Raw genomic sequence first — 25,742 nt, forward strand, 5'->3', positions numbered from 1 at the left:
ATGAGCCCTGACCATGGCCCTGATAGGGAAGGGCACCTGCAATCAAGGTATGTGCCCTTGACAGGAATCGAACCCGGGACCTTTCAGTCCACAGACCGACGCTCTACCACTGAGCCAAACCGGCTACGGCTAAATTTCATTTAGAGAGAAATAAGCATGACATTTCTTATGTGTTGTCTCGAACTCATTTCATTTGACATCAAGGGCATATATTGCTGATGACCTGTCCAGAGAGTCCCTCAGGAGATCCGAGAGATTCAAAAGGCGAATTATTAGCTCCCAGAACTGGCACTCCAAAGGTAGGGTGGACTTCAGGGCACGCCTAATCCAGGAGCTGGGTAGCAGCTCGAGCCTGCAGCGGAAGAAGGGCCGCCGCTTCCTGGCGCTCCCGAAGTCCTGGTCGGGTGGCTCCTCCGGTTCCGCAGGTGGGCTGGGCCGGGCTGCTCTCTGCCCTCAGCCTCCAGCCTGGGAGAGCCTAGCGCCACCGGGACAGACTCCGGCCCAGGGCGCCCTGGAGGGACTGCGGACCCAGGCTCAGATCCCCTCGGGAACGTAGTTCACAGAGGCCTCACCAATAGGGGAGGAAACGAGGCCGGGAGAGGGCGGCTTAGGTCGGGCATCAGCGCGCGAAAGAGCCGCAAGCACGACCTTCCAGCTCGCCGCCGCCCGCGGGCCGTTACATCCCGAAGACCACAACTCCCGAGAGGCCTTGCGGGCGAGCGAGGGGCGCCGGCCGCGTATCTCGCGCGAGGGATGGGAGGTGGAGCTCGCGAGACTGAGCGGGCCGGAAAGCCGCGTTTCAAAGCGGTAACAGACGGTTCTCTCTTCCAATAGCATTGAAAGGATACCGCCTCGACCCGTAAAAAGCGGGAGCTGAGCTGGCGGCAGCCAATAGAAACGCCGGGGGGCGGAGCCAGGCCTCCGGAGCGGAAGTGGGTCGCAGTTGAGGTGGTGGCGTCTAGCTGGAGTGCCTCTTCCGAAGGTGCTTCCCAGCTCCAGTGCGCCGGCGGGGGCGCCTTCCAGCCCAGAGCAGCCCGAGTACAGACAGGCCTCGCGGGGAGGAAGCCGCAAGCCAGAGCTGGGCAGGTACGGGGTTCGGGCGGCCTCGCGGCCTGCGGAAACCTTGGAGCCGCGGCCCAGGAGCCGCCTCGGCGCGTCCGACCTCACTCAGGCCCCGGCGCCGGGCCTTCCTGGGGACCCGGAGCCTCCCCGCCCGTCCTCCCGCCCGCGCCGCCGCCCGCGCGGTTGCACGAACCCGGCTCGGCGGGTTGAGCAGAAGTGGGGAGGCCTCGCCCTGGTGTCGGCTGCTCGGGCGGGCGGCGGCGGCCTGCTGCGCTCGGTTAGTAGCACAATCGGGGAAACTGAGGCTGAGGGGGAGGGAGGCTCCCAAGGTCACCCAGGGAGTCGGGCAGGGCGGCCAGGGCGCCGGGCTGTGAGCCTCTCGGCGAGGACCCGGCCAGGTTTTTGTTCCCCGCTGACGCCGCCGCCTTTGTGTGCTCGCGCTGATCCCCACGGCGGTGGGCCTGCGGGTCCGCCTGGACCTCGTGGCGGAGCCGCCTCCGGGCTTGAAGGGGGTGGGGGCGCCCAGCTGGGGCCTGAGCTTGGTGAATCCCCAGCTTCCGGCCGGTGGTGGAACCCGTGACTGCTCCGGCGGAGGCCCGCCCCCTGGGTGCCTGCGGGCAGGTGCCTGAAGGTTAGTCAGGGTCCCTCGCCGAGGCTCGAACCTGAAATGCGGTGCTCGGGGAATGCCACCCGGCGTGGTGGGAGGGGAGGGAGCGCTCGGATCCCGGAGCGCCTGAGCCCGCAGCCGCCGGTTTGCCGGGGTGGGTGGCTTTTGTCTGATCCGGGTCCGCGCCCGTCCACATCCCCAGTCGCACCTTTGTTCTAGCTCCGCGCCCATCCCCGCAGCCAGCTTTCGTTCGGGGCTCCGCCGGCACCGGCTCGGGCTGCCCAAGGTCACGCCGCCCCGGGTCGCCGGCAGAGCAAATCCAGAACCTCGCTTTCCTGACTGCAGGGCCAAGCCTTCGCATTCAGGAACCAGGAGTTTGGGGACGGTTCATTAAGTGGGTGCGGAGACACGTGGGCTTCCGTTTTATGGATGCGTTTCATGTGAAACGGGAACATTTCAGTAAAAACATGTATTGATCGCTGCCTTCTTATATTGCCAGGACTTGAGCTTCCAACTCCTGATTGAAAGGTTTCTTCCCCGCCCCCTTTAGGAATTGCATTCCTTACTATTGGAGTCAGCACATGGTTGAGGTCTTCCGTGTGCCAGGCTTTCTGCTTGGGGTAGATCAGTGAACAGGGTAAGCCTGGCACAGGCCCTGGTGGAGCTGAGCCTTGAGGGTGGAGGGGATGAGGAATTCCTGAGATTGCCATACAGACTAGATTGTTCCAGAGCTGGGACTGGGGGGTGGGAGGGGCAAATGGGTCTGGAGTGCTTCCCTGTTACGGAATTTATAATTTACCTTAAGGCCAAATGGCAAGTCCCTAAACTGAGTTGTCTGCAGGAAGTAACAGGGTTAGGGTTGTCTTTCAGAAAAGTCCCTGTGCTGATAGTGGCCTCCGGGTCAGTCAGAGAAGAGCAGCTGGACCGGGGCAGGTCTTTGCTTGGTCTTGGCTGAAAGGCTGTTAGCACAGTCCGTCCTGTGCCTGTGCCGGGTAGTTGGCATGTGTGCCAGGTAAAATGGCTCAATGTCCTGTGTTGTTCATTGTCTACATCTCTCATGGTCCCCAGCTTAGGAGTCTTTGGAGGCATGACAGGGCTGAGGTGTGATTCACATCTGTGTGCTCACTGGCGTCCCGGACTTGGCCAGCTCTTTCTTAGCTTAGCCCCCCGCTGTGCCTCTGCCTGGAATCAGGAGGGAAAGCCTGCCCCGCCCCGGGATGCAAATGAGGGGTTCCCCCAGTTCAGGGCTGCTCTGCCCAGCCGCTCGCCCCGGCCCCCACCGCCTGGGCCTGCACCGAGGCTATCTTTATTGGTGCTAGATTCACTTCACACACCACCCATCCCAGGTTCAGGACTCGGTAGAAGCAGCAGCTTCCCAGCTGGCTTTCTCCCCTCTGACCGGCCCAGACCCAGATGCCATCCATGTAGGCCCAGTGCCTGCCTCCCTTCTCCCAGTTTTACGGCTAAAGCGATCTTGGCCTGGGGAGGAGGGCAGGTTAGTGGCTCAGCACCTGAGCGTGATGTGCCCCCCTGGCCTCTTAGGTTTTCATACATCACCCTTGCTCCTGGCCCCGGAATTGCCTTATTGGTGTCACCAGGCCTCCATGGCTGGAAGAACACTAACAGCTGGGGGTCAGAGAGGGGAGAAGCCACCCGCTTGGCTTCTGTGGTGGCCCCGGTGGCTGCTCCTCACTGGCCGGCGTCTACCGTCACTCCCACTGGTGAACAACCTCCAAGTCAGTCACTGCCACAGTCACGTCCGGGTGGCTACAGGGTTTGTGACCAAAGGGTCAGCCTGGCATGGGGGAGGGGGGTATCCTTCAGGATCCTGCTGGAGGCTGTAGGGAAACCTGGAAGGGCAGCTGCTGTGAGAAGAGGAGCCCAGGCCCCACTCCAGGCAGCACCTTCCAGCGCCCACTGCAGAGCGTTCCTGCGTCCCTGACTCACCTGTTCGCAATGCCTAGAAAAGGGGTATTAGGTGGAGTTTATTTCTACTTTTGTTTTGTTAAAATACACACAACACGAAGCAGGCCGTTTGAAGTGCTTTTAGGTGTTCAGTGGCATTAAGGACATTCACCACCATTCATCCCTAGGACTTGGGGTAGATCTGTGAACAGGGTAAGCCTGGCACAGGCCCTGGTGGAGCTGAGCCTTGAGGACATTTATCCCCCCAGACCAAACTACTCACCAGACATAGCCCCCGGCCCCTGGCTGCACCATTCTTTCTATAAAAAATATACAAAGTGTTTTTTATTGATTTCAGAGAGGTAGCAGCAGTGGTGAGAGAGAATCATTGTTCAGCTGCCTCCTGCACGCCTCCCTTCACTCCGGCATGTGCCCTGACCAGGAATGGAACCGTGACCTCAGGTTCACAGGTCACACAAACACTGAGCCACACTGGCCGGGCCCTTCTGTCTGTCTGTATTGATGGCTCTCAGTACCTCACGTAAGAGGAACTGAGCAGCGTTTGTCCTTCTGTGTGTTACCTCACTGTGTGTAACGTCTTCAGCCTGTGTCAGTTCTGTTTAAGGCTGAGTAATCTTTGGTTGGTACTGATCTTTTTCACAGGCTTTTTCAGAAGCTAAAGCTCATTCTCTTGCTCGAGGCCTGTCCCGGGGAAGCTGTCTGTCCTCTGGTGGGAGCAGAGGCAGGCCTTGGTGGTGCTGTGCTGGGAGGAGGACTCCCTGAGTGCAGGCACTGCGGGCTGGGTCTCTGCTCTGGCACTTTGCTGGGGGCTTCCTCGGGGTCATCGGGCACCTGTGCAGGGCCCACTGCTGTGTCCGAGCACAGGCTGTGCTCCCGCTGCTGCTTCCTGGTTCGGCCACATCCATCGTCTGGCCCCTGAGGGAAGGGCAGAGGGGCGCTGCGGGGCCTCCTTCAGGAACAAGTGCCTGGAGAGGAGCCGCAATACTTGTCCTGGGTCTTCCTGGGGTTGAAGGCTCGCTTTGCTCTTACACGTGTAAGGAGAGCCACTTCTGGCCCTTCTGGCACAACACGTGTCTTTACTTAATACTGATGGTCTTTCCCTTAGAACCCAAGCTTCTGGTCTGCTCTGTTCACCTCTTTCTGGGCTGACCCTGCGCGTAGTCGTTGAATTAATCAGCTGATGGGGCCTCCGGGGGTGCTCAGAGCCAGACTGGGCACTCTGTCCCATAGGAGAGCTGCAGGGGGAGGGGAGTTCCCCACGTTAGAGGTGGGAAGCTGAGGCGTGAGGTCAAGTGTGTGTGCAAGGCTCCGACTGAGGCTGCACGGTGCTGGCTGGCTGCCGAGCGCCTTTGTGTACGGCTCCAGAGGCTCCTGTTTCCTTGGGCACCGAGGCCTGGTTGTTGATGTGAGCATGTCACAAAGTTCCATCTAAGAAGCTCTGAAATGAAAGTTACTGCATCTGAAACTGGTGTGGCTCAGTGGATAGAGCGTCAGCCTGCAGACTGAAATGTCCCAGGTTCGATTCCAGTCAAGGGCATGTACCTTGGTTGTGGGCACATCCCCAATAGGGGGTGTGCAGGAGGCAGCTGATCGATGGTTCTCTCTCATCGATGTTTCTAACTCTCTATCCCTCTCCCTTCCTCTCTGTAAAAAAAAAAAAAAAAAAAAAAAAAAATCAATAAAAGATTAAAAAAAAAAGTTATTGCAACTGTCAATGCTCATGCCCAGTGAGTACCAGGAGGGCAGGTCATGCCAGGTGCTGATCCATGGCAAGGACACTTGGGTAGTACACAGGGCAGTCTTTAAAAGATCTTTGCTTTTATTTTTTTTCCTTTTTTTCTTTTCTTTTAATCCACACGCAAGAATATATATTTTTAATTGATTTGTAGAGAGGAAGGGAGAGAAAGACATGGTCAGTTGCCTCCCTTACATGCCCCAACCAGGGATCAAACTCACGACCTTTAGGTATAGGGACAGTGCTCAGGCCAAGGCAGACGCTGTTGCTTCGTCACACACGTTCTGTAATCCTGCTTAGAAATTCCGTTTCTGGAAGTGCTTAAAGTAACGTGGGGATGACTGTGTTTTTGGCTTAAAAGGGGAGACGTGACCTAGTCCAGCGGTCACCAACCTTTTGGACCTCGAGGGCTAATCTAGGCGGTGCTGTCACCGCACCGCGAAGGAGGTTGCCCAGCCACCTCATCCCATGCACGGGGACTGTCAGCTGCCTGCCAGTCTGCACGCCGAGGGCCCGTGTGCTCACCGGCTCCCTCCGCAGAGCGAGTGCGCGGGGAGCCGCCCGTCAGCATGCTCGGCCTGCGGGCACGGTGCGAGGAGTGGCTTTCGGGCTGCCCTGGCGTGGTGTGAGGGCTCTCCGTGCCGTCAGGGGCACTGGGAAACTGTGTGAGATGCAATCACAATTCGGTTCCTGTTGCAACACTTCCTGCCTCCCCAGTCTGCCGCTACCATGATGTAACCATGTCCCTGTGTGCAGGTCCCTGAGTGGACCATTAAATTGGTAAGAACAGCCCAGCTGGCGTGGCTCAGTGGTTGAACGTTGACTTATGAATCAGGAAGTGACGGTTCAATTCCCGGTCAGGGCACATGCCCGGGTTCCAGGCCCGATCCCCAGTGTGGGGTGTGCAGGAGGTAACTGTCGATGATTCTTTCATCATCGATGTTTCTCTCCCTCTCCCTCTTCCTCTCCCTTCCTCTATGAAATAAAGAAAAACATACTTTTTTTTTTTTTTTTTAATCGGTAAGAACAGGAAACATCGGCCTCATCCCCCGCCATCCAGTCACCTCTGCTCCTTCCGCTCACTGCCACACCTCCCAGCCCACGGTTGTGTCCTGTCTGGGTTGCTCTGAGTCTCCTTACTGCCTGGGGTCTGACTGTCGTCTTCCATCGGCCCTCGGAGCACCGGTGACAGGATCTCTGAATGTGGCCTCTGTCTGAAGCCCCTGGTACCGTCCGTCCTGGGTCTCTGACCACTGCACAGGGCAGTGCTTGTCTGGACATTGCGCTGTCCCCCCCGTCCTGCTTTGCCTCTGGAGCAGCCCCTCATTTGGAGCCTGACCTGAGGCACTTCCTCCGGGCGGCCTGGCTTGGGCCTCTGCCTGCGAAGGCACAGTTATCCGCGTCCTGGGGCCGCTCTGGCCTTGTTCTAGCCCTTGTTCCAGCCCTCCACTCCCTCCTGCTGGACGGCCAGGGTCTTCCGGCTTTGTTTCTGGCTTCTCTCTGTTCCCCTTTCTCTCTCTCTGACATGCTGTGCTCTCCACCTGTGCCCGGGTCTCTCCTTGCAGCGGCCTTGGGACCTGCCTGCCCTCAGCAGCTGTCTGATCGCCCTTCCCTGGGTCAGTTCGTGGATACAGCTGGCTTTGTCATGGTCTCTATTTAGAGTGGGTTCCGGGGTTTGGACGCCCTGTTTTATTTTTTTAAATATATATATATATGTATATATATAATTTTTATTTTTATTTTTTTTTTTACAGAGAGGAAGGGAGAGGGGGAGAGAGTTAGAAACATCGATGAGAGAAAAACATCGATTGGCTGCCTCCTGCACCCCTCCTACTGGGGATGTGTCCGCAACCAAGGCACATGCCCTTGACCGGAATCGAACCTGGGACCCTTCAGTCCGCAGGCTGATGCTCTGTTCACTGAGCCAAACCGGTTAGGGCAGGATGCCCTGTTTTAAATAAGGTTCTAATGTGTCCTGGCTGCGGGCTTTGGCATGTTCCTTTCCCTGATCCTCCTCAGCTTACCTGCCTGTGAAATGGTGACCGCACAGAGCCTGCCCCTCCTCGGTGGCAGGGGGTTACAGGAGACGTGTTTTCGGAGTGCGGCACCCTGCACACGGGGGTTACAGGGACGTGTTTGCGGAGTGCGGCGCCCTGCACACAGGGGTTACAGGGACGTGTTTGCGGAGTGCGGTGCCCTGCACACGGTTGTTTCATTCTCTTCCTACGGCCTCTCACCTGCAAGACCCGTGAGCCTTTATCGTTGGTGAAGGCTACCTTTCCTTCGACCCTAGCCTCTGCCCTCCCACACACTGCCTTCCTCCTCCCCTCCTGGTCTGCTGGGAATGCCCCTTTTCCCTGGTCGTTTCCGAAGGCTAGCTTCCCAGGCCCTCGGGCCCCAAAGGAAGACAGGTGTGGGTGGGGTGGTGGAGCCTGGCCTGGGGCCGTGGGCTGGGAGCACGTGGAAGGAGCCAGCGGAGCTGAGTGGTGGGCAGTGCAGATGGCAGGTTGTCAGCGTGGTCCTTTTGCTTTCAGGACTCGGAGGAGATCTGCGTGGCCCCGACTGCCGTGCTGGCCGGAGGATGCGGGGGCGGCAGGCAGGAGGGGCTGAGCACGCGTGACGTCCCCGCGGCCTCTCGGTCACGGCCGTCTCCGCTGCAGCGGGAAGCACCATGAGCACGGTGAGTCCCAGCGCCGAGCGCCCTTTCTTTCCAGGCTGGGCACTGCCTGTCACGTGGCGTGCTGTCTAGTGGGCAGGGCTGCGTGGCCTCCTGCAGGGAGGCTGAGGGCGGGAATCCTGTGCCTGCAGGCCAGCTGCCGGCCTAGCCTGTGAGGCTCTGGCTTACGTACCCTCCCTCAGGGCCTCCCTGGGCCGTGGGAGACCCGGCTCTCTTACTCGCGGCCAGAGGCTCTGCAGTGAGCTGTTCTCAGGTGCAGCCCCAGCTCTGCTCTGGTGTCACCGAGTCCCGACTCGAGGGAAAGCCGCCTGAAGGTGGTCCCCCGTTCACTCCTCCCCACGGGATGGCTGTTGGGCTGGCTGTTGAGATGCTGAGCTCCATCAGGTGGGCCAGAGGGAGGCAGCCTCGCTCCTGGCAGGGCAGGGTGCTGGGAGCGGGGATGGAGGTGGGGCAAGGTGAGGTTGCACAAGCGGCTCCTGGGTGAACAGTAATAGAAACGTTTCCATTGCCATCCACTGCCCGGTCCACCTCCTGACCACGCAGGAAGCACGAGTCCCGAGCTGTCCTCTCTGAAGCCCACGCTCTGCTCATGGGGATCGGCAGGCGCAGTGCAGCGTGGAGGACAGTGTGCAGTCAGTTTAATGTCCTCTGGATGGGAGGGAGAACTAGGTGGTCGTGTTTAACTGAGCTGTGGACCTTTTGGGCGCTGTGATGAGGGCAGGAGGGCAGAGAAGGGTGAGGGTGCAGCGTCCTAGCTTACATTCTGCAGTGTCTGTCCTGGGCCCCGACCCAAGAGCACGTCCTCCCTGCGCCGGGGAGTGCACTTGCAGGAGGTCCCCAGACAGTCCAGCTGGGCACGGGGGCATGTCCCTGCGATGGAGGGACATCTGAGTAGGTCTCTGAAAGCTGTAGGAATCTGGTGAAGGCGGGGAGGGACGGGTGGTCCAGGCTGGGGACAGGCATGGAGGAGCTGAGGGGGCAGCCAGGAACGGGGGTTGTTGGGGGTGGGGTGTTGGGGACACATTGCTACAGTGCCTATGATGGGTGGTCAGGTCCAGCACCGGGACTTTGGCCCCGGCTGTGGCTGCCTCTTCAGCACTCAGTGGGGATCAGAAACCACAAGGGCTGCAGTGGGCATGAGGGTCTGCAGCTGTGACTACTCTGGAAGATCTGGTCCTTTGCAGAGACAGGAACATGCAAGGCCAATTCGGGAGCCTAGGGCACCTGGAGGCTGCTGGGAAGCCATGAGTGGGCAGAGCCGCCCACGCTGGGTGGCCCTCAGACAGGCCCCCCTCACAGAGACCTGAGCTTCCTCCGGCCCATGGTCCCCCTGCCTCTACCCGGGGGAAGTTGCTGACCCAGCCCCTCAAGCGGCCATGTGACAGAGGAGCTGTCTGGACACAGACTCAGGCTTGCTGTTGCCTACTGAGGCCGGCTGGGGTGCTCGGGGGCCTGTGTGCGTGCCCCCAGCAGGGAACTGTGCAGTCCTTCCCAGGCCCAAGGCAGTGCCAGGGCAGCATGGAGCAGCTGGGCGGTATGGCCTTTCATCTTGTTGCCAAGTCCCGTGGCAGCTCTGCCAGGCTGCTGCTGGCGGTGAGGGAGGTCAGCCCAGTCACGAAGGAGCTGCCAAGTCATCCCTGGGAAGGACCACAGGTGCGGCTGTGAGGGCACAGGGCGGACCAGGCGGGAATGGCAGTGCCACAGGCTCCGGAGGAGGTGCTGTCGCATTGAGGAAGGCTGCAGGGGCACCCGCCTTCAGGCCGCCCGGGCGAAGTGCCGGGACACTCCGCGAGGAAGGAAGGCCAGGCAGAGTCTGGGGTCATGGCTCTCAGGCAGCCCTGGGGACAGGCTTAGAAAACTCCATTTTCGCCGAAACTGGTGTGGCTCAGGGGATAGAGCGTCAGCCTGTGGACTGAGGGGTCCCAGGTTCGATTCCAATCAGGGGGCACGTACCTTGGTTGCGGGCACATCCCCAGTGGGGGGTGTACAGGAGGCAGCTGACCGATGTTTTTCTCTCATCAGTGTTTCTGACTTTCTATCCCTCTCCCTTCCTCTCTATAAAAAAAATCAATAAAATATACTTTAAAAAAAAAAAGAAAACTCTCTTTTCTCTGAGGTGGGGGGGGCGGGGCGGGGAACCAAACCTAATGGTTAGAGGCCAGATTTCCTAAAGGAAGCCCTGCTTTCCACAGTGGGTGGAACCTGGGCAAACTGAAGGTGTTTGGGCTAAAAAGGGGCTCAGTGAGGCCGACAGGAATGCAAAGGAGGCGGCTAAAGAGGCTTCCTGGCTCTGGGCCGGGACAGGGTGAAGCCTGAGCCTCGTCCCGTGCACCACGCACGGCACACGCCAGCCTCCAGCCTGCAGGCTGCGTGCGGCCCATTACGGATGTAACTGTAAGAGACGTTTCAATAAAAGCTTTGTAACTTAATTTTTTTTTTAATATATATTTTATTGATTTTGTACAGAGAGGAAGAGAGAGAGATAGAGAGTTAGAAACATCGATGAGAGAGAGTCATCGATCAGCTGCCTCTTGCACACCCCCTACTGGGGATATGCCCGCAACCAAGGTACATGCCCTTGACCGGAATCGAACCCGGGACCCTTCAGTCCCCAAGCTGACGCTCTATCCATTGAGCCAAACCGGCCTCGGCTGTAACTTAATTTTTAAAAAAATATATCTTATTGATTTCTTACAGAGAGGAAGAGAGAGGGACAGAGAGTTAGAAACATCGATGAGAGAGAGTCATCGACCAGCTGCCTCTTGCACACCCCCTACTGGGGATGTGCCCACAACCAATGTACGTGCCCTTGACCGGAATTGAACCTGGGACTTTTCAAACCTGGGACTCTACCACTGTGCCAAACCGGTTTCGGCTAATTAATCACCTTTTAATGTGCACAAATTTCATGCAAGAGACCACTAGTTATTAATAACGAACTACACCGTTCCCTAATGACTGATTACTATAATTGTGTTGCATTCATTTTCCTTCCGCGCCTTACACACAGGCGCACCATTTCTCTCCACCAACACCAGCCGCGAATATTTTAGCAGCCGGTGGCCACGTCATTAGTCTTGTACTGGCTTATTTGGTGCACGCAACAGGAAATATTTAGCTTTTGGAGAACAAGAAAAATAGGTTTATTTGCATGATGCTTATTAATTTGTGCCGTTATTCAGTGTCTGGTAAGTTAATATTTAAGAAAAATATTAATTTTTATTAAAATGTTGTATTTAGCCGAAACCGGTTTGGCTCAGTGGATAGAGCGTTGACCTGCAGACTGAAAGGTCCCAGGTTTGATTCCAGTCAAGGGCATGTACCTTGGTTGTGGGCACATCCCCAGTACAGGGTGTGCAGCAGGCAGCTGATCGATGATTCTCTCTCATCGATGTTTCTAACTCTATCCTTCTCTCTTCCTCTCTGTAAAAAATCAATAAAATATTTATATATTTTAAATGTTCTATTTATAGCCAAAACCGGTTTAGCTCAATGGATAAAGCGTCGGCTTGGGGACTGAAGGGTCCCAGGTTCGATTCCGGTCAAGGGCATGTACCTTGGTTGTGGGCATATCCCCAGTAGGGGGTGTGCAAGAGGCAACTGATCGATGACTCTCTCTCATCGATGTTTCTAACTCTCTATCTCCCTTCCTCTCTGTACAAAATCAATAAAATATATTAAAAAAAAAAAAATCTCCCATCTTCTCAGGTATCAGCACTTGAATAAACCTCTTTCCTTTAAAAAAAAATAAAATAAAATAATAAATAAATAAATAAATGTTCTATTTATATTAATGATGACTCATTTATTTCAGCCCTTTGAATTCAGCATGTCTCTATCGAAATAAACCTGCATTTCTATGAAAATTGAAGCTTTTTTGTGTGTGTGGCCCACATCCACTTATACCTTGTTTATTTGGCCTTTGAGTTTGACATGCTTGATGTATACCAAACTGATGGGTTTGATTCCTGGACCAGAGGATTTGGTTGAGTTGTATGTCCTGTGCTTTTTATTTATGTTTTTAACTTTATTTTGTGTGTGTGTATATATATATATATATATATATATATATATATATATATTATTGATTTCAGAGAGGAAGAGAGAGGGAAAGAGATATAGAAACATCAGTAATGAGAGAGGATCATGGGCTGGCTGCCTCCTGCACGTCCCTTACTGGGGATTGAGTCCACAACCCAGGATGTGCTCTTGACTAGAATCGAACCTGGGAACCTTCAGTCCGCAGGCTGATGCTCTATCCACCGAGCCAAACCAGCGAGGGCGTACTTTCTATTTAAACATTCAGTGCCTAGAATCACATGTTTTGAAAGGTCCCCAACCCAAGGCTCCCTGCCTTCTCCTCTGTCTTCCTTTTTGTTGACGTTGTGATGACTTGTCTTGCTGAGATCCGTCAGTCAGGAGCTCCTGTGACTCTCTCCCCCTCCCCACCCCTGTAGAGGAAGCGTCGAGGAGGGGCCGTCAGCTCGAGACAAGCCCAGAAGCGAGCTCGGGAAGCGGCCTCCGCCCCGGGCATGGCCTTGGAAGCAGAGCCCATAGAGCTGGTGGAAAGCGGTAAGCTCCGGGGCGCCACGTGTGGGTGTGGGTGCGGGTGCCCGGCACTGCCGCTGACCGGCCACGGGCCGCCCTCTCCTCCGAAAGGGGATGGCGCGCCTGCTGCACAGGTGTCAGGTGGCTGAGACGAGTCGGCAAGGTGACCGTGCTGCAGGTGGGCTGGCCGGTGTCGCTCTGACCACAGCTCAGACTCGCTGCGCACAGCCTGCCGCTGCGGGAGCGGAGCTGCCCTTGGAGCCGAGGACCTCCCGGGGCTCCAACGGCTGCGCGCTCGGCTGGCTGCCCGTCACCTCCGGGAGTGGCCGCCTTCGCTGTTCGAAAGCGTGTCTCCGTGTGCGTGGCCTTGTGAAGACCTCAGATTTCCTCTCCTCCATTAAGACACAGAATTGTCCAAGAAGGCAGGCGTGTGGCCAGGCTGCCTGCCCCGCTGCCTGCCCAGGGAGTGCAGGTGGCAGCACTAGGCTGTCGTCATAACTCTGACCTGAGGCTCGAAGCACGGAATTAGTGAAAGGAACTCGGCCACAGCGGCCGCCTCTGCCTCAGCCCTCCCGGCCCCAGCTTCATCCGGAGGACATCCGGTCTGATTAGCATATTACACGTTTATTATTATAGTTATTTTAGATGCCTGAAAACTGACTCTAAGAGAAACAGCTGGTCTGAGATGCATTTCGTGGGCCCTCCGAGCAGTGGGTCACTCAGGACCATGAATCCCAAAGGGCCTGGAGCCTGAGGCCCTGGCTCACCCAGCCGCTGCCCAAAGGCTGGCACCCGGTCCGCCCTGCCCTTCGCTAGGGGAGGCTGGTGCAGGGGCTGCTCCTCGGGTTTCCGGCGGCCGCACCCTGTGCAGGGCTGAGCACTAGCTGCCCTGGGAGGGTCGCTTTTATGTGAAAGAGCCCAAAATTGGGTCCACCGGCAAGAGAATGACTGGTTCTCTGAATCACGGTGTGTTGCTATGTGGACTATTTCAAAAAGAACAAGGTCATTTTGTGTAAATTACATTGGGCATCTCTGATATAGTGTGATTTTTATTCCTCTGAAACTTTTTTTTTAAATATTTGGTTTTTTTTTTAATATTTAATATTAAAAGTAATAATAACCACTGAAGGTGCTGAGCCGAGTATGACCCGGTCTGAGCAGGTGGCAGTGGGGCCACGGGGACAAGGCGCGGGAGCACAGACTTCCCGTCCCCGTGGGTGCTTGTAAACTCAGCCAGGGTCTTGGGGCGCTCCTGCTGTCCCCTGCAGAGGCTGGTCCTCACGCTCTGCATTCTGTACTGGGGCTTGCTAGAAGCCTGGGCTCTGTTGCCATTAATGTTTGTTCTCGTGCTCTGTTTGAAGCTGGAGATGAGATAGTGGACCTCACCTGTGAGTCTCTGGAGCCTGTGGTGGTGGACCTGACGCACAACGACTCTGTGGTGGTAAGCCTCTCCCTGTCGGCCCGGCAGCAGTGTCAGAGGCCTCGGCCCCGGGTTAGCTTTGTGCGGAAGCAGCTCATTGCTGTCCCAGCATCGCTGCTTCAGGGACGTTGCTGGGCTTTGCTGCTTGTGGAGGGAAAACCTGTGTGCCCCTGACCTCCCCTCAGCCGCACAAAGCCCCCGGGGCGGACTCCGAGGGCCCTCTCCCTCAGCCCCTGACTCTACACTGCACACTGTGTGACCCCAGTGAGTGACTGAGCCTCGCTCACGTGGTTCATAGGGTAGCATGTCGCCTGGAGCAGCAGGTGTTGTGAGGACTAAGAGACGCTGCCTTGAGAGCCTGGCACCTGGGGTGGTGCCCACGAATACCAGTGCATTCCTCCGCTGGTTCCCAGAGCAGCTGCCTTGGAGGACTGGGTACCTGGCATTGCCACCTGGGGCCTCGGTTGTGTGTGACTAGGGAAGGGGAGTCTGGGAGGCTGCTGGAGCCCCCTTCCTGTGGACTCTGCAGCCCTTGAGGGAGGAGACTGGGATGGTCGGAACGCATGGGGGTCTGCTCAGTGTCGTCCTGGGCAGTTCCCCCCAGGACACCACTTTAGCACCTTTGGTTACAGGGGGCCTACCATCCTATATAATAAAAGGCTCATATGCAAAACTGACCGAACGGTGGAACGACCAGTCGCTGTGATACGCACTGACCACCAGGGGGCAGATGCTCAATGCAGGAGCTATCCCCTGAGGACAATGCACTCCCACCGGGAGGGCCCATCAGCCAGGAGTCCGGCTCACAGACCGGCAAACACAGCAGCGGGAGCGGGGCCACTCCTGCTTCCGCAGCATCCCCCTAGGCTCCCGGACTGGGAGGCCGCAGGCACACGCTTCGTGCACCAGCCTCTAGTTTGTTGTGTTTCTGCGAGTCTGGTTAGGTTTATTTCAGGGAAGTCGCTTGTTCCTACGTACATAACATTTTAAGTTGCTATTGAAAATGTGTGCGGCCCTAGTCGGTTTGGCTGAGTGGAGAGAGCATCTTCATTGGACTGAAGGTCCAAGGTTGGATTCCAGTCAAAGGCACATGCCCAGGTTTGGGGCTCCATCCTCAGTAGGGGCTTGCGGGAGGCAGCGCATCAATGATTCTCTCTGATCATTGATGTTTCTATCTCTCTCTCCCTCTCCCTCTCTGAAAACAATAAAAATACATTTAAAAAGAAAGGAAGAAAGGAAGTGGTGAGGAGTCTGACTGGTGTGACCCCATCAGTGGTTGAGTGTTGGCCTATGTGCCAGCTCTCAGTCCCTGTTGTGGGCTGGAGCCCTAGGGGAGACGTGCAGGAGGCTCATCAGGGATTCCCTCTCATCATTTTTTCTCTCCTTCTCTCCGTACAAGCATGTTTTATTTTTTCTTAAATATATTTTATTGATTTTTTACAGAGAGGAAGAGAGAGGGACAGAGAGTTAGAAACACTGATGAGAGAGAAGCATTGATCAGCTGCCTCTTGCACACCCACTACTGGGAATGTGCCCGCAACCAAGGTACATGCCTTTGATTGGACTCGAACCCGGGTCCTTTCGGTCCTCAGGCTGACGCTCTATCCACTGAGCCAAACCAGTTTCGGCCAAACATGGTTTTTTTTTTTTGGTTTTTTTTTAATTAATTAATTTATTTTTTTTTACATATTTTAATGATTTTTTTTTGCCCCCCTCCCTCCCTCCCCCATATCCCCTCCCTCCCCATAGTTTTATGTCCATTGGTTGTACTTATATGCATGTATACAAGTCCTTCGGTTGATCTATTATCTCCCCCAGATCCTCCTCCCCTCCCCGCTGTAATTTGACAATCTGCTTGTTGCTTTACTGTCTCTATATCTATCTTTTGGTTCATCAGTTTATAATGCTCTTTATTATCCACAAATGAGTGAGGTCATGTGGTGTTTCTCTTTCATTGATTGGCTTATTTCACTCAGCATGATGTTCTCCAATTCCATCCAGGTTGCTGCAAATGATGAGAATTCCTTCTTTTTTATGGCAGCATAGTATTCCATTGTGTAGAGGTACCATAGTTTTTGGATCCAATCACCTGCTGACGGGCACCTAGGCTGTTTCCAAATTCTGGCTATTGTAGATTGTGCTGCTATGAACATAGGGGGTGCATATATCCTTTCTGATTGGTGTTTCTAGTTTCTTGGGATATATTCCTAGGAGTGGGATTACTGGGTCAAATGGGAGTTCCATTTTCAGTTTTTTGAGGAAACTCCACACTGTTCTCCACAGTGGTTGCACCAGTCTGCATTCCCACCAGCAGTGCACGAGGGTTCCTTTTTCTCCACAACCTCGCCAACACTTGTCGTTTGTTGATTTGTTGATGTTGGCCACTCTGACAGGTGTGAGATGGTACCGCATTGTTGTTTTGATTTGCATCTCTCGGACAATTAGTGACTTTGAGCATGTTTTCATGTGCCTTTTGGCCTTCCTTCTGTCTTCTTTTGAAAATATTCTATTTAGATCCCTTGCCCATTTCTTAATTGGATCATTCATCTTCCTTTTATTTAGTTGTATCAGCTGTCTGTAGATGTTAGAGATTAAACCTTTATCAGTGGTGTTATTTGCAAATATGTTCTCCCACACAGTGGGCTTTCTTGTTGTTTTGTTGATGGGTTTCTTTTGCTGTAAAAAAGCTTATTTTGATGTAGTCCCATTTGATTATTTTCTCTTTAGCTTCCATTGCCCTAGGGGCAGTATCAGTGAAGAAGTTCTTTTGGCATACGTCTGAGATTTTGCTGCCTGAGGATGCTTCTAGTATTTTTATGGTTTCCCGTCTGATGTTTAAGTCCTGTATCCATTTTGAGTTTATTTTTGTGTATGGTGTAAGCTGGTGATCTAGTTTCATTCTTTTGCATGTGTCTACCCAATTTTCCCAACACCATTTATTGAAGAAACTGTCTTGACTCCATTGTATATTCGTGCCTCCTTTGTCAAAAATTAATTGAGCATATTGATTTGGGTTGATATCTGGGTTCTCGATTCTATTCCATTGATCTATATGTCTGTTCTTGTGCCAGTACCAGGCTGTTTTGAGAACAGTGGCTTTGTAATACAGTTTGAAGTCCGGTATTGAGATCCCTCCTACTTTACCCTTCTTTCTCAGGATTGCTGTGGCTATTCGGGGTCTTTTATTGTTCCAAATGAACTTTTGGAGAGTTCTTTCTAGGTCAGTGAAATATGCCCTTGGTATTTTAATGGGGAGTGAATTGAACCTATAGATTGCTTTAGGAAGTATGGACATTTTGATGATGTTGATTCTACCAATCCATGAACATGGTATGTTCTTCCATCTCCTTCCATCATCCTCTATCTCTTTTTTCAATGTCGTGTAATTTTCTGCATATAGATCCTTTACTTCCTTAGTTAAATTTATTCCTAGGTATCTTAATTTTTTTGGTGCGATGGTAAATGGAATTGCTTTTTTAGTCTCTGTTTCTGTAGTTTCACTGTTGGTGTATAGAAATGCCATGGATTTCTTGGCATTAATTTTGTATCCTGCTACATTGCCAAATTCATTTATTAAGTCAATTAGTTTTTTAATGGAGTCTTTTGGGTTTTTTATGTACAATATCATGTCATCTGCAAATAAGGATAACTTTACTTCTTCTTTTCCAATTTGGATGCCTTTTATTTCCTCCTCTTGTCTAATTGCAATGGCTAGTACTTCCAGTACTATGTCAAACAGGAGTGGCGAGAGTGGGCATCCCTGTCTTGTTCCTGTTCTTAGAGGGAAAGGTTTTAGCTTTTGCCCATTGAGTATAATGTTGGCCGTGGGTTTATCATATATGGCTTTTATTATTTTGAGGTATGGTCCTTGTACTCCCACCTTGTTAAGAGTTTTTATCAGGAAAGGGTGTTGGACTTTATCAAATGCTTTTTCTGCATCAATTGATATGACTATATGATTTTTATCTTTCAATTTGTTTATGTGATGTATCACATTTATTGATTTGCGGATATTGTACCATCCTTGCATTCCTGGAATAAATCCTACTTGGTCATGGTGTATGATCTTTGTGATGTTCTTCTGGAGACGATTTGCTAGAATTTTGTTGAGGATTTTGGCATCTATGTTCATGAGGGATATTGGCCTGTAATTCTCTTTCATTGAGTTGTCTTTATCTGGTTTTGGTATTAGGGTGATGCTGGCTTCATAGAAGGAGCCAAACATGTTTTTAAAAAAGAAAAGAAAATGGTGTGGCGGTTTTTTGTTTGTTTTTAATCCTCATCCGGTGATATGCTGACTGATTTTAGGGTTGCGGGGAGAGCATCAATTGGTTGCCGTCTCCACATTTCCTGACTGGGAACCGAACCTGCAACCTTTCAGCATACAGAACGATGCTCCGAGCAACTGAGCCACTCTGGCCTGGGCAAAAACGGCGTTTTAAAGTTCCGTTTTATTTTTTTCTAAATGAAATGGTGTCGTTCTTTTCTCCTTCCAAATCTGAAAGAACCATTTCAAAGTCTCGCTGTTAATAAGACCTCTGTGGGGTGTGTGTGTGTGTGTGTGTGTGTGTATGTACACGCACTCAGGTCCCAGGCATCCATCGTTCCTGGGGATGCAGTACTGCATTTTACTCTATCTGCGCCATCTGGTGATGTTTTCTCTCCCTTTCGTGCATCAAAGTGGAGAATTAACATTAATTTCTAGTCTTAAACCGATTCACGTTGTGGTCAGAAATTATCTTTTTGAATATTGCTCGGTTCAGTTTGCTAATATTTTGTACTGTTATTTTTGCAACTATTTTTCAGAGTAAGGCTGGTTTGTAATTTTTCTTGTATCACAGTGTCGGTAACTTTATAAAGTGAGTTCCCCCCCCTTTTTTTTTCTGTTCTCCAGAAGACTTTGCCCAGTTGGAATTCTTTCTTCCCTGAATCTTTGATAGAACTTTACAGTGACAGCACCTAACCCCGACTTACAATGAGTTTGAGTGATTTTCGTTTTTAGGGATTTGTCCGTTTTATCTAAAATTTTCACTTTTATTTGCATACATTTTGTTCATAATGTCTTATGTTCTGTGGGGTCTGTAGTGGTGTCTTTTCATTTCTGATACTAGCTGTTTGTGTTTTCAGTCTTTTTAGATTAGTATCACCAGAGCTTAATTAGATTTCAGAGAACCAACTTTTAGCTTTATGGACCCTTTCTCATGTAAGTTTGTTTTTATTCGTTGATTTTTGTTTGAGTGTATTTTGCTGTTTTTCTAACCTAATAATTTTGATTGTGTCTTTTCCAGTAAATGCATTTAAGGTTATATTTTCTTTAGCTGTATCCTACAGATGTTGTTATTGGTATTTTACATTCAGTTAAGTGTATTTTTCTTTTTTTCTTTTTTTTTTTTTAAATATATATTTTATTGAGATTTTACAGAGAGGAAGAGAGAGGGATAGAGAGTTAGAAACATGGATCAGCTGCCTCTTGCACACCCTCCACTGGGGAAGTGCCCGCAACCAAGGTACATGCCCTTGACCGGAATCGAACCCGGGACCCTTCAGTCTGCAGGCCGACGCTCTACCCTCTGAGCCAAACCGGTTTCGGCTATTTTTCAAATTTGTATTTTTTAACTTCCAAACATTTGGGGACTCTCTCCTGTTTTCATTATTCATTCTCTACGTGACTAGTCCGCAGAGGCATCTGCCTGGCAGCCCTGGCTATTGGCTGACACTCCATGCTGCCTGCGTGGGCGCTGCCATAGGAACAGCAATGTGTCTGTCACTGCGCCTGTCTGTCACTGCGCCTGTCTGTCACTGAGGGGGGGTGGGGGGGGAGGCACCCCTTGGTGATGGTTGGGTGGCTGTGGTTTCCAGGGGAACTGGCTGTCTAAAGCAGGTGGCTCTGAGCTCTGGTTGGGAGCAGCGTCCTTAGGAATTCCGGGGTCAGCTGGCCAGCTGGTGCAGAGGACCCCAGTGTTCCTGCCGCAGGATATTGCTTCAGCCCTAGGAGGCCCCCGGAGGCCGGGCATTTGTCTCCTGGAGAAGGGCTGGTCCTCCGCTCACCAGGAGCCTGAGGCTCATCTGCTGGAGACGCTCAGAGTGACCAGGTCAGAGCCCGGGGAGAGCAAGCAGCACCAGGTTCCCCATCCTGCACCGTCTGGATCAGCTTCCCGCCGTCTGCCTGCTGCTCGGGCCGGGCACTGGGAGTGGCTGTTGTTTAAGTTTGCTATTTGTCTATCTTGTGTTTTTTTTTAATTAAGACAGCTACTTTATGTGTATGGGGGGGGGTTATTATTAATTTCAGAGAGGAAAGGAGAGAGAGAAACATCGATGAGAGAGGATTATTGATTTGCTTCCTCCTGTACAGCCCCTACTGGGGATTGAACTCACAACTCGGGCATGTACCCTTGACCGGAATACAACCCGGGACCCTTCAGTCCCCAAGCCGACACTCTAACCACTGACCCAAACCAGCTAGGGCTGTTGGTTTTTTTATTGATTGATTTTATAGAGAGAGCATCCATTTATTCCAGTTATTTATCAGTTCATTGACTGACTCTTGTATGTACCCTGAGCAGGGACTGAACCTACAACCTTGATGCTCTCACAGCTGAGCTCCCGGCCAGGGCATTGGTGCTTGTTGTGTGAAGGCCTCTCGGCAGAGGAGAGGCTCAGGGCTTTGCTGTCCCTGTCCCGTCTCTGTGCTCCTCAGCCGTGTCTGAAGCCCGGAGCAGGGCACAGAGCAAGCAGCCACACCTCAGGGCTCCCGAAAGGATGTGGTCAGGCGCGGGTGGAGAAGGACGAGGAGGTGGCAGTGGCGCAGGAAGGGCGTGGCGCCCAGGCACCTGCCCCCTCTCGGCTGTTTTCCTGTTGTAGACGCGGAGCCAGGCACCCGGAGGGGGGCTCTGCCAGCTGTGTGGGGGCCGGTTCCCACACACTGCCGGGAGCCGGCGTCCTGTCCCCCGGCACTCACCCTCTGGGCACAGCAGACCTGTGGCCTCTTTAGACTCACGTGGACAGTATCTGCCAGCCACCCCGTGTCCCAGTAAACGTAGCCCCGACGGTGAGGACAGCTCCCCGTTTGTCCTCCCACTCCGCGGCTCCCGGGGGAGGGGCCGGGTGTCAGGGGCCACATTGGGCTTCCTGCTGCTGCTTCTGGGACGAGTGGCTGTGCCGGTCAGCGGACAGGCTGGAACCCGGGCCACTGCTGTTGTCCCAAAGCAGCAAAGGATTTACTGGTGGAGCAGGCGCCTCGCATGAGGAGGCTGGAGGAACGAGTCTCCAGAAGTCACTGTAGCTTCTCAGCCTGAGCCTGCATCCAGCCGGGTCTCAGGCTGCCCCCGGAGGGCCCCGCCGTGCCGCTGCGGGGCTGTGCCTGTCCGCAGCCCTGGCTGTCACTTGGGGTCGGGAGCTGGTTGGAAATGGCAGGCAGAACGGGTCTGGGTGTCAGGCTGGGCGTGCGGGCAGGGGCTCGTCCGGGGCTCGGTCGCATCACGGGGTTCAGCGGGTCCTTGGCGTGTACACGGCACTCGCCCCTCACCTGCTTGCTTCCTCTGGTGGTCAGCTCTCACAGGATCAGGCACCGCGCACTCAATCCCAGTGCGCGACCTTGGCTGCAGGCCCCTGGAGTCAGTCTTGTCGTTGGTGCGGGTGTGGAGCTAGTCCTGGGCTCCATGTCCCTGGTGCCTGCGGCCAGGCCTGGCCTCCCTTAGTCCTCACAACAGCTCTCGGAGGGCCCGGAACTGACCAGTTCCAGGGCTGCAGACCCAGGGTGGGCTCGCTGGTCCCCTGGGGGTTTTGCGTTGAAATAAATGCTTTGGAGTTACCATTTATGCATTCAGACGATACAGAGGTTTTGTGTCAAACTGATTGTGTCTTTCTTTTCTCTTTTTTGAAAGATCGTTGATGGTGAGCGTTTCCGTTTTCGTTGGGTTGGATGGACAGCTGACAAGGCCAGCGGGAGGCACCGCAGTGATGCTGTGTTCCGATTGGCCGTTCGACGGGGCCAGGCCCCTAGCTTGGCTTGTGCCCTCGTAGGGATGGGCTTCTCCTGGCGAGACACGGGGCCTCCGCGGGCGGGCGGGACTGCTGGTGTGGACCGGAGTCTGGGTCTGCGACTGGCCTTTCCCTGGCTGGAGGTGGGTGGTGGGCGGGGAGGCCCCTGTCCTGAGTGTGGGCCCCTCTCAGAAAGGAGGCGGCCGAGGAGGAACGCTAGGAGGCAGCGCCAGGACCACGCGGACAGCTGTGTGGTGAGCAGCGATGACGAGGAGCTGAGCAGGGACAGGGACGTGTATGTGACCACGCACACTCCCAGAAACGCCAGGGAAGAGACATCGCCGGGGCTCAGGTACCTGCCTGCCACCCGCTCGCTGCTGCTGCCATCCGGGGACAGGCTCTCACAGGACGCCTCTAGCCTGGGACCTCCTTGGCCCCCTCCGTTTCCCAGGGTGCTGGGGTTGTTGGAGACACGTGGCCTTCAGCCAGTGCTCTGGCCCCGTGACCTGGGAGAGCTGTTGAAGCATCTGCCTCCCGGCTGCCTGCAGGTGGCACTGTTGAGTCCAGGGCCAGTTGTCCCCCATGGCCAGGGCTTTCCCAGAACCAGCAGGCCAGGGTGCTGGGTGCAGGCTCCACCCCAGGCAGGGGGTCCAGGGGCAGCGGTGGAGTGGGGAGGACTTAGTTGCAGGTTGTCTGCACCTTCCCCTCTCCCCTTTTCTGTGGCCCCTCACCCTGGGGTGGCCGGCCTCCTGTGAGTCCCTGGTGCGCGCGGAGGCAGGGCCGGAGGAGGCTCTTGGAGGCCAGGCTGCGCGCACACGGGACGTCCCTGGCGTGAGGCGTCAGGTCGGTGTTTGCTCGGCACTGACACGAGGCCCTATGTTCCAGGCCCTCCGGCACGGTCAGCTGTCCGATCTGCATGGACGGGTACGCAGAGGTAAGCACGCCACGGGAGCTGCTCGGCTTCCACACTTCAGTGAGAGATCCCTCCCGTTACACCGTTCTTCGCTCCTGTGTTCCCTGTCCTGGCCCAGGCAGAAGGCCCCACGTGCGCTGTGGCCCCTGAGCCTGTGCACTGCCCCACCTGTGCCCACACAGCAGCCCTGACCTTTCCAGGCTGTGGGTTCTGGTGCCCGGGTCCCCTGGGGCTGCTGCCGGGAGCCTGGCTGCCAGGCGTCCGTGGCCCCGCAGACCGTGGCCCTGCCCCGCGGGCCTGCCCTGCCCTCGCCGTCACTGCCCGGCGGTGGCAGTGGGACTCCCTGGGACCTGCTGCTCGGGGCAGACATGTGAAGGTGTTCCTTCTTGTTTTCTAGATTGTGCAGAATGGGCGTGTCATTGTTTCTACAGAGTGTGGCCATGTCTTCTGCAGCCAGTGCCTCCGAGACTCCCTCAAGAACGCCAACACCTGCCCGACCTGCAGGAAGAAGATGAGCCACAAACGCTATCACCCCATTTACATCTGACGCGCTGCGAGCTGCCTCGGGGAAGACGGACAGCGACATCCCGCGGGCTCCTCACACGGCCTCCGTGGGTTGTCTGCCCCCGATTTCCTGAGCTCAGTGACTTTTAAACCAAGGCCCGATCCGTAAACTGCTTCTTGTTTCCACCCTCTGAGGTCCGCTCGTTACCTCCAGCTTGATGCCTCGGCGGGAGCCAAAGCCCTGTGGCCGGGCGCGGCCTGCTCCTGGCGGCCTGGTCCCAGGCAGCGAGGAGCTGCGCACCTCGGAGTGAGAGGAGTTCCAGCCTCTCCAAGACCCGCACGTTTGCCAAGAAGCTTCCCACGTGGGAGGCTTGCGCAGCGCCCTTCAGTGCTGTCGGGAGCCGGCCCTGGGCAGGGCGTGGCCAGTCTACCCAGCTCCTGCGGGCACGCTACCTCACCCAGGCCTCTGCCCGCACGGTGACCGAAGGACCAGCCGCTGGGCTCCTGCCCGACACCTTCGCAGTGACACGCAGGGGTCTCTGAGGGCGTGGCCAGCCCCTGAGGATGAAACGTGCAATAAAAACCGGCCGCCGCCGCCTCGCAGCCCAGGTTGCAGCACCGTGAGTGTCCCTCAGGCCCCGCCTGTCCTGTCACCCCCGTTCTCAGGAACTGACCAGGCCCAGAGTCCCTGGGCGCGGGCCGTGCACGTATACAGGGCAGCCTGCACTCGGGGTCCACTCCTTTCTGACAAACCCATCCTCGTCACCGTATGCCCGCTGGTCCTCAGTCCGCCCACGGTCTCCAGTGTGGACACCGGGAGGCGGTGCAGTATCTGTGGCCTTATCAGCCCACGTCCAGCTGTGCCCAAGCCGCAGCCCCCTGTGTCTCAGAGCGTGGCCCGCCCGACGGCTGGGGCCTGCCTTGGCCTTCTCACCACCCCACAACCAACATGCACTTCAGAAGCTGTTCTCTGGCCATTTGGACTGGCCCTGTGGCGTTCTGGCGGCCCTGTAGGTTCTGGTTGGCAAAGTTCGGTGGCCCCTCCTCACCAAGAGGCAGGTAATGCCCCTGCCCTCTCTGCAGGCATGGCAGCCTCTGGTCTCCAGGTGGCAGTGCTGCTCCTAAGGCACAGGCTGAGGGGTGACGGGCTGCCAGCCTGCCCCACCTCCCCGCCCTCCCCACAGGCCTCGAGCCAGACAGCAGCCTGTGTGTGTGGAGCATCTGCAGGGGAGAGGCCTGGCTGCAGCAATGACTGGCCTTCGGCTCCCTGGGAGGAGCAGGGACTCGGCACAGTTCACTTTAACGGCTGAAGGAGGGCCCTCCTCTGTGAAGTTTTCTTCATTCTGCCTTTTAGCTGTTTGGCTAACTTGCGGTTGGTTAGTCTGAATGAAAGGGATGATGTGGGACGTGGAGCGGAGGAGCTGGGACACGGCTCCCACGTGGGCCGTGCCTGTCGCCCGCCGACTGGACTGGTTGCCGTCGCGTTTCTCCGGGCTGCGTGGGAGCGCCTCCTGGGACCTGCCGCACCAGCTCCAGGAGCGGGGTGACCGCGCAGCCCGCCCGTGTTTTCTGTGTAAGGACAAACGTTGATCATGAAAGTTGTACTTCTGCATTAAATTGGGGGCAATGTTCACTTCTGCTGTTCAGAAACTGCAAGATAGGAAAAGGTCCATATGAAAACCCTCCTCCTCAGTGTACATAGTCCAAACCTTCCTTTGTTACGTTTAAACTTGACCCATAATGGCCGTCTGTTTTGGACCTCTGCAGCGTTACAGATGGAAATAAAACCAGGAATTTGAACAGATAGCTTCTTGTGCATTCCTTTGCTCTTTGGGATCGTTCTCCTGCCCACGGTGTGTGATTCCCGTCTGCCTCCAGTGTAGTTTGTTTCGCATCTGTGTGTGCTGGGAACTTGCTTATCTGGCTGCACACCCCAGTGCCAGCAGGCACCAGGCCACTCCTGAGCCCCCGGGACTCCCACAGCCCAACCCTGGCTTTGGCCCAGGAGCGGGGTCAGGTTCGCTGAAGTCTGGCCAGTGGGCGTGCAGACATACAACTTGCCCTCCATGTGGGTGTGGTGTGCTGATTTGATTTTTTAAAAAATATTTGTGAACTATTCGCAGTTTTTAAAGTAAGTTCTGTTAAGTTACATGTTTCTGAGTATTCATACACCTCATCTCTTTATAAGTTTTTGGCATAAAAGGTTTCACAAAATATAGTTAATCTCGATATCATTTTATTACTAATGTTAATTTATGCTTTTTATTTTTCACTAGTGACCCTGTGCACATCTTGCACATTAAAAGGGAATTAATTAGAGGAAATACTTTAACATTGCTATTGGCCCTTTCTCTACAATAGAAGTGTCTG

At 54.6% G+C, this 25,742-nt stretch overlaps 1 protein-coding gene across 5 annotated transcripts; it reads left to right on the top strand.

Moving 5' to 3' along the window:
- The first annotated feature begins 964 nt into the window (after positions 1-964).
- On the top strand, positions 965-25,173 carry RNF4 (ring finger protein 4). Of its 5 annotated transcripts, none has more exons than XM_036417096.2 (8): positions 965-1,086; positions 7,865-8,010; positions 12,465-12,579; positions 13,917-13,996; positions 21,859-21,868; positions 22,148-22,307; positions 22,841-22,889; positions 23,266-25,173. In XM_036417096.2, the coding sequence occupies exons 2-8, from the start codon at positions 8,002-8,004 to the stop codon at positions 23,413-23,415; spliced, it is 573 nt and encodes a 190-aa protein (XP_036272989.1). In that variant the 5' UTR covers positions 965-1,086; positions 7,865-8,001; the 3' UTR covers positions 23,416-25,173. The 5 variants fall into 5 exon arrangements, with proteins under 5 accessions (XP_036272989.1, XP_036272990.1, XP_036272988.1 ...); XM_036417097.2 differs by having other exon boundaries at positions 23,300-23,536; XM_036417095.2 differs by lacking the exon at positions 22,841-22,889 and having other exon boundaries at positions 23,300-25,173.
- Positions 25,174-25,742: the final 569 nt, after the last annotated feature.

This window comes from Pipistrellus kuhlii, unplaced genomic scaffold (assembly GCF_014108245.1).
Source record: "Pipistrellus kuhlii isolate mPipKuh1 unplaced genomic scaffold, mPipKuh1.p scaffold_m20_p_58, whole genome shotgun sequence".
In the NCBI taxonomy this organism is placed as follows: domain Eukaryota; kingdom Metazoa; phylum Chordata; class Mammalia; order Chiroptera; family Vespertilionidae; genus Pipistrellus; species Pipistrellus kuhlii.